Source organism: Bombus impatiens, unplaced genomic scaffold (assembly GCF_000188095.3).
Source record: "Bombus impatiens unplaced genomic scaffold, BIMP_2.2 scf_0264, whole genome shotgun sequence".
In the NCBI taxonomy this organism is placed as follows: domain Eukaryota; kingdom Metazoa; phylum Arthropoda; class Insecta; order Hymenoptera; family Apidae; genus Bombus; species Bombus impatiens.
The window spans coordinates 610,349-617,200 of NT_176683.1; the positions used below are offsets into that span (position 1 = coordinate 610,349).

General features: G+C 44.8%; 1 protein-coding gene and 1 long non-coding RNA gene across 2 annotated transcripts in view; one reads left to right on the top strand and one right to left on the bottom strand.

The window, feature by feature from the left end:
• Positions 1 to 267: 267 nt before the first annotated feature.
• Positions 268 to 6,852, bottom strand: part of LOC112212685 — a 29,718-nt gene continuing 23,133 nt past the window's right edge. Inside the window, exons 3-6 of the long non-coding RNA XR_002946517.2 lie at positions 2,808 to 3,423; positions 2,599 to 2,733; positions 2,462 to 2,537; positions 268 to 2,335 (exon numbers count right to left, since the gene is read on the bottom strand). This is a non-coding gene — a long non-coding RNA (uncharacterized LOC112212685). The remainder of the gene's footprint in view (positions 2,336 to 2,461; positions 2,538 to 2,598; positions 2,734 to 2,807; positions 3,424 to 6,852) is intronic.
• Positions 4,660 to 6,368, top strand: LOC100744729. Its single transcript, XM_003488821.3, has 4 exons — positions 4,660 to 4,853; positions 5,394 to 5,530; positions 5,868 to 6,096; positions 6,191 to 6,368. The coding sequence occupies exons 1-4, from the start codon at positions 4,675 to 4,677 to the stop codon at positions 6,240 to 6,242; spliced, it is 597 nt and encodes a 198-aa protein (XP_003488869.2). The 5' UTR covers positions 4,660 to 4,674; the 3' UTR covers positions 6,243 to 6,368.

Genomic DNA, 6,852 nt, shown 5'->3' on the forward strand with positions numbered 1-6,852 from the left:
CCGCAGCACGCGCGACGCAACTCAACGAGCATCATCATCGCCAACCGGCACACCAGTCGAGACGAATCAGTTTGACGTGAATCGGTTCTTCCTGTAATTCCTTCAGGCGCAGATGCCTGAGCGTACGCTTCTGTTTACGAGCGTGGAATCCTCGCCGTCGACTAATCGCCAGTCCTGTCTTCTCTCTCCTTCGATCGCGTGCTAAATACACCTAATCACGAGCCAAAGCCTATTGTATGGATCCTGAGGAACGTGATTTCGCGGGAACGTGAGTTAATTGGTAGCTCCAGAGAGATAAATCGCGGTACCATTTACGTTATGCGAGAGAAATTGCATCGACGTGGTGAATATTGAGCGTGGTTAGCGAGAAATGGGTGCTGTGTGTAACGGTGGGGAGTTCTTAGATGATTGTCAGTGAATGTCTTGAATAATAGATTTGAAGCATACAGTATGTAAAAGAAGTCTGAGATTTGTATTGGACAAATGGACCAAATGGTAACTTTTATCAACGTTGTTTTGCAAATCGATAGCTAGTTTTGTGAGATTCAACGATGTAACGGTGGTCTGTTTTGGTAAAATAATCCAAAGTCAGCGTCAGTTTCTCTCAAGTCATCGTTGCTTTCGAAATCGATTGTTATTTCTGGGAAAATTATTTCTCCGTTATAAGAAGCGTAACAGGATATTTTCGTGGTCTGTATTGGGAAAATGATTAAAAATGTGGAATTTTCAGTTCGACGTCGCTTTCGAGATTAGCGGTTAACGTTGTGAATGATTTATCGTGAACCGGCGTAACGCCTTAAATTGCAAGGGACATAGACAAACAAAATAGTACAATAATAAATCAAGAATGTCCCGTTGTGAAGGAATTCCCAAGTTCACGGTTATGAGCTACGTGCAACGATAGGAAGTCGTAAAACGTCTAAATACGTGCGACATGCGTTTCGTTCGTCAGAAGGATCTCAAGGCACTTTTGTTCCCTCGAGAACCGGCCATAAATTCACGCGTGTCAGGTTAACGAACTTCGTCCATTAGATTTACATGGTTTTACGAGACACTTCCCTCCGTCTACGTAAACGCCTGAACATCTGCGGCGAGGAACATCGATTCCCTCTCTCAAGTTACTCTTTCTGGTATTCTGTTGAAGGCTTCGCGGGAAGGATCACACAGGATCCTGGTAATATTTGTCCGAGCATTTCGTCGAGTCTGCTGAAAAGAAACAAAAGTGAAAGAAACGATTCTTTATACGATGTAAAAGAGTTGCTTTCTTTCGAAGAACGTTCACCCTTGGCAAAAAACCAAGGGCCAGGTTCGCGATACAACGTTTGAAAGGGACGTACGGGCAAAGAGAAGGCCACGAAGATTCCCTCGAGAAGCGGCTAAGAGGAAGAGTTCACGAGTCGAAGGTTAACGAACTCGCGCGAATTAAAAGGAGGAAAGGAAGTCTGACGTAATCGCGACGCGTAGTCTTTTCACCTCTGGCTCTAGTAGCGCGACAGAACAAATGATCTCGAGACGAACTAAACGAGAACGCAAGGGAAACATCTGTCCGTGTTTCGGGGTCCAGTTCGAGAATATGCAACACAATCATTTCGTATCGTGCGTGTCACTTTTGTCGTGACTGCCTTCGAGACGTTTCTCTTTCCTCTCCTTGATTCTCTCTCTCTCTTTCCCTTTCGAGTTCCCGGTTCGACAAAAGCGGTCTTGTGCCTACGCGTTGATTATTCAAATGTGTGTGGGACCTGTGCGAAAAGGAACGTCGTAAAACGCGCGGCGCTGGCTGCATTGTCCCATTGAGCCGCAGCTCCTTTTGGTACGTGTGAAAAAGAATGGACAAAGGGAAAATGAATCTTCTTGGTTCTCAGGCGATCGGCAGACGGCCAGGCAGACGGATTAACTCGTTTTAAAGGGATCCAAGGGACGCCATGCTGGCCGGTCGCTCGGTCCACAAGCTGGAGTTGCGCCTCTCTCTGCCCTGGCGAACCGGTCTGTTTTCGTTCCGAAACGCGCCTACACTCGCGAACTTCGTTTTAAATCCGCTCTCCTGAACGCTCCGTGCGTCCAAGCAGATGCAAAAGGAGAGGGAAGTGGTTTGCGAGTTGCCCCGATGTGTGCATAGATCGTGGCACGATGGTTCTTCTTCGACCTGAGATCCACCGATCTTTTGAAACCACCTGTAGCGAACCGCGCTTCGTAGCTGCGCTTTTTCCTTTCATAGATAGGAGAATTCTCTCTTGCAAGTTGTTTCTCTTCGTCTCGTAAGGATCCATCCTACGTTATGTTACAAAACGGAGAAAGCTGGTACAACGCCGAGGTTCGGTAAATTCGAACGGATCACCTACGAGATGCGAATAAACGATCGTCAAACGAAACGAATCGTGGTAACGAGGATTGATTACACGGCCGACAACTGCGTCATGAATTGTTAAAATCGTATCAATCACGCGAACACGTACTTACTTACATTATCATCGGCGCTCCGACGTGGCCAATAAATCCTGGTATGCAAATCGTCTCGAGTCTCCCTTTCAAGGGTCATTCTGCAAGGGTTAAAGGTCACAAGTGGCTCGGCACTGTACGCGCACGCCTATAGTACATTACCTTAAGAGTGGAGAATGCAGATCCTAGATTGCCCATCGTGAAAGTCCTGTTATTCCGCATAGCAAACGTTAAGCCTGCAAGCCGATTCTCCAAGAATCTCTCTATCTTTCCGCCGCGTCGTTAACATTCCACCACCTATAAACGTTTTCTTTTAACAAACGTAATTCAGAGTAATACGATTTCAATGAATTTTATTCTTAACCTTTCACCAAAAACGTCGCACGATGATTCAAAAACGTCTTCGTAGTTTCCCCAGAAACGTATCGAGTCGACCATTAGACGCTCCAGATATCCACCCTCAATGGACAGGATGAGCAGCCTAATCCACGATGGCGTCGATCGGCGATCCACGGCTGCATCCAAGCCATTGTTTACAAACATTCTACGTCACTAGGTATAAGTAAATAGAGCCGACCAGGCTAACGAAAACGGACGAACCACCCTCCGTTCCTGAAGATTTCCTGAGGGCCAGTTCCCTTTGTCCGAGCGCCAGATGTTCCCGCGAATAAAACCAATAAAATATCGCGATGCAGTTTCGTCGGCGGCGAAGCGGCGGAGGGACGAGGACAGCCGGTGCAAGGAAGCGAAGGAGCAGCGGGACGGGGGGCTGAGGATTAAACAGCACAAAGGGAGACGAAAAGAAGAGGAAGAGGGCCTCCGTAAAAAAAAAAGGACGAAAACCGAAAAATCGGGATCCGTAGGGAGGCGTGCAATGACCGGGACTGAATCGTGCACACACGCGCGCGCGTGATGTTCGACGGACACGCTATCTATCCGCCTCGAACTTTCTCCATCGAAAGCCTGTTTCGTTGAAAATAAAAAGCCCTGGAAAAGAAACGAACGTGACTTTTCGTTTTCCCTTTAGTCTTCTTTATCTTTCTTGTTTCTCCGATGTTTCTGATTTTATTCGTTCACAGATGGTTCGAGCGGAAAAAGTTATTGGAACCTTGCGAAATATTATTTCTTGTGTCTCTTTAGTTTTTGGTTTTTGGGTATGATTTGGATACTCTATCTTCGAGTTACTGTTAGGGTCGCATCACGATGTAGATTTGTTTTATTGTTTGTCTCTATAGATAGAGATAACCAACGTAGAGAAATTCGAAGAGAGGGAATTATATATTCTGGTCGGTCTGCTCTATAAAAAGCCACAGGTAATAAAACATTGGTACTCGTTCATTTGGAATTCGCGTAGCAAATCTCGCTGCTTTTATTCTCGGAACCCGTAACCGCTTGCGATTGGCTCGTAATACTCGGTGCAATGCAGCAACCTCCTTTGCTTTGTGATTCCTCGATCTTTCTCTCGAACCTTCCTTCGATCCTTTCATCGAAATACGCGACTTCTTCGAGATATCTTTTAAGCTCGTAATAACTACAATAAAACTAGTCTATTATTTTTCGACGAAGCAAGAGACCCTGAAACTCTTCAAACACTCTTGTCTAATAATCCCAAGAAATCCCATTTACTTTTATTCAAGAAATACCTCGACCATTTTTTCTACCAATAGTATACGGTATTACGATCGGTATCACAATAAACACATAAATATTCTTTTACTATCGTTTTTCACAGGGCAAAGAATTCTAAAATGAAATAGCCTTGTAAAGCAAACTCACTGTTTCGTAAAAGGAACGCGATAATGCGAAGAAAGCCAAACGACCGTCGTTCCAAAAATACGATATTTCTACCCGGTCCGTTCTAAGGAAACGCACGCGATATCCAAGATTTCTCAAAAATTCCTAATTTACATCGTCCAGGAAAGGAAAATCGCTGCAAATTATCCCGATTCGGAGGCAAGCGGGCCGAACGACCCGAGAGATTAGAAGCGCGTTTGTTTGCACGGTAGCCGAAAGCAGCGAGGTTCGTGACACCCTGGGCGCATTAAAGGGGCTCGTTAAAGGTCCGTCTCTCTGGTCGTTAAGCATTGTTTAGCCCGCTGCTGGACACGCAGGGGACCGTTCCCGAGACCAGTCCACCCGGTCGATCGGGTAAGAAGGCCGGATCCTTAGGAGAGCGAGACGAACGCATGAAAAAGGGGGGAAAAAATGAAATAGAAAGTGGTCTGTCCGGTGCATACGATGTACAGTGTGCGAACGATCCGCGAGGCGCCTCCTTCTGGACCCTTACCCCCGGTCTGTTCCTATTCACCACGCACTATAGCAAATTCGCGATGCTCTCTTCAAGCCTTCCGCGGCATTGTGCTCGCATTTCTCGTGCGGTTGTCGGCTCGGAAAGTATCTTCTGGCTTGAGCTGTCGGTAAGTCGACTGAGAAGTTCGCGTGCAATATTTCTGTTCCTTTCCTCGCTGATTCACGTTGCCTCGAACTGAGAAATAGTAGTGGTATAATACACGCAAGTTTCTTCCGTGCGGTTGTTTCATTCTTGGCTGTTTCTTTTTGGGTCGGTTTTTTATAGGTTTGATGCTTGGTTGATGTATCGTTGGTGAGATCTGTGATTTTGATTAGTTACGTAGGAGTTTGGTCTGTTGCGAAAGAGAATGTGTGTCGATCGCAGAGAGAATGCCAGGTGACGTTGCCTACGTCACCAGTGACGCGCGATAGATACCTGTAGTATGTAATTTGACAGACATCGAACAATTTTGTTCTCCGGAAGATTTTCGCGATCGTTGTTTCATAGAGATTTTTCCTTCTGTGATCGAGTGAGGATTTGTAAGCATTGCAAAATATATTGACAAATTAGGGTAGAACTGGCGAAAGACTGATCTTCGATTAGATGCTCCTTTCGATTGAAACTTTTCTGATAACTATTGGTAACATCTTCTCTTTTATTTTTCTAGCGTTAGACAAGATTTCGGACCTTCCAAAAAATTGAAGCAAAACATCCATCTCGGCAAAATGATAAATTTTCTGTCCCTTCTGGTGCTTACTCTGACTTGCGTGATTGTCCACGCCCAACAAACATCTGATCAAAAACGTAAGTAAACCTTTCAATGAAAACGTTTCCAAGAAACGGATAACTAATCGTTAATGTATTTGTACACCGGGATTGCATCGTGTAACCTTAACTGTTTGTCATCGACGATTAAGTTTCTACTCGTTTTCAAGAACGTAAATCGATACTGTGCACTGTCATAGCGTCACGTGCAGTTACTTGATTCGATTCGCGATATTTTATTGCTCAATCGGTTTTATTTTTCTTTCATTTTTCTTATTTTCATTTTTCATTTCATTTTTCTCATTTTTTTTATTTTACTTTTATTTTTCTTTCAACTAATTCCAATTTTTTCTTTTTTCTTTTCTTGTACATTTAGCTGTTTTTGGGCAGACGTTTGACGAAATCGTGGTCTCGTCGGATCTGAATGTCAGAAGAAAATCCAAAGAAAGCCGTCAAGGTAAAAGGTTGACCAATATACCTTCAGGAACCACGGGTCCACCAGAAAAATCCACCGTGCTCGCGTCCAGGTTCATTTCGAATGACGGCAGTCAAATTACTTGGGAAAAAACCCAAACGAAACGTGAAATTTCAAATTTGCAGAAGAGGTGAGGAGTTCGCAGCACCGTGATCTTTCTTTTCTCTTTAATAACTGCAGGATAAATTAATTGTTGAAATAAAAAAAAAACGTGTCTATTTTAGGTATCTGGACATGGGCATCACAGGATTCTTGCTGAACTCTCGGAAACGATGAAATTTCTATTCCGAGGACAACCGCACGATCCTCACATACCCATTCCGACCATACTTTTCGGACAATTTTCGGACCATGGCTCATGTAACAAAAAGAATAATAAAAATTTTCTGTGTCACAGCAATACCTGCGACTCTCGATATTCTTACGTCCCACCTATTCCGGTCGATCTCATTTCTAATTAATCGTTACATTCGCAAAGCGTGTTATTTTAATATCGAGATCAACTTCTCGATTTAAAACGAGATCCAACGTAGCACATAGTCGGAGGAATTTTCTGTGTCACGATTTTTGCCAAGCGTAAATCTAGTACGGAAAGTTTCAAGATCGGTGAATGCGATCAATTACGAGCGCCCTCGATTGGAAAGATCGAGGTGCAAAGCGAAAGTCGCACGGACAGAGCGGTTTCCTTGACGTGCGAGCTGAAAGGTGGCGGTGCGGTGTCGTTTAAACTTTCGAATCGTTGGACGCGTCGCGTCGTTTCGAATGCACCCTACCGCGCGATGCCACGTTCGCAATACGTCCGCTGATACGTTGCGGCGAATTGTCAAGCATTCCGTGTACGTCCCGCGAGCTGGAAAAATCGGCTGGGACTGAAATATGGCAGGCC

Excerpts from the sequence above, each read along its gene's own strand:
- LOC100744729 (XM_003488821.3), top strand. The coding sequence starts at position 4,675 with ATGTACAGTGTGCGAACGATCCGCGAGGCGCCTCCTTCTGGACCCTTA. Across the intron at positions 4,854-5,393 it reads TCTTCTGGCTTGAGCTGTCG|CGTTAGACAAGATTTCGGAC; the intron begins GTAAGTCGACTG and ends TTATTTTTCTAG. Across the intron at positions 6,097-6,190 it reads ATTTCAAATTTGCAGAAGAG|GTATCTGGACATGGGCATCA; the intron begins GTGAGGAGTTCG and ends TGTCTATTTTAG.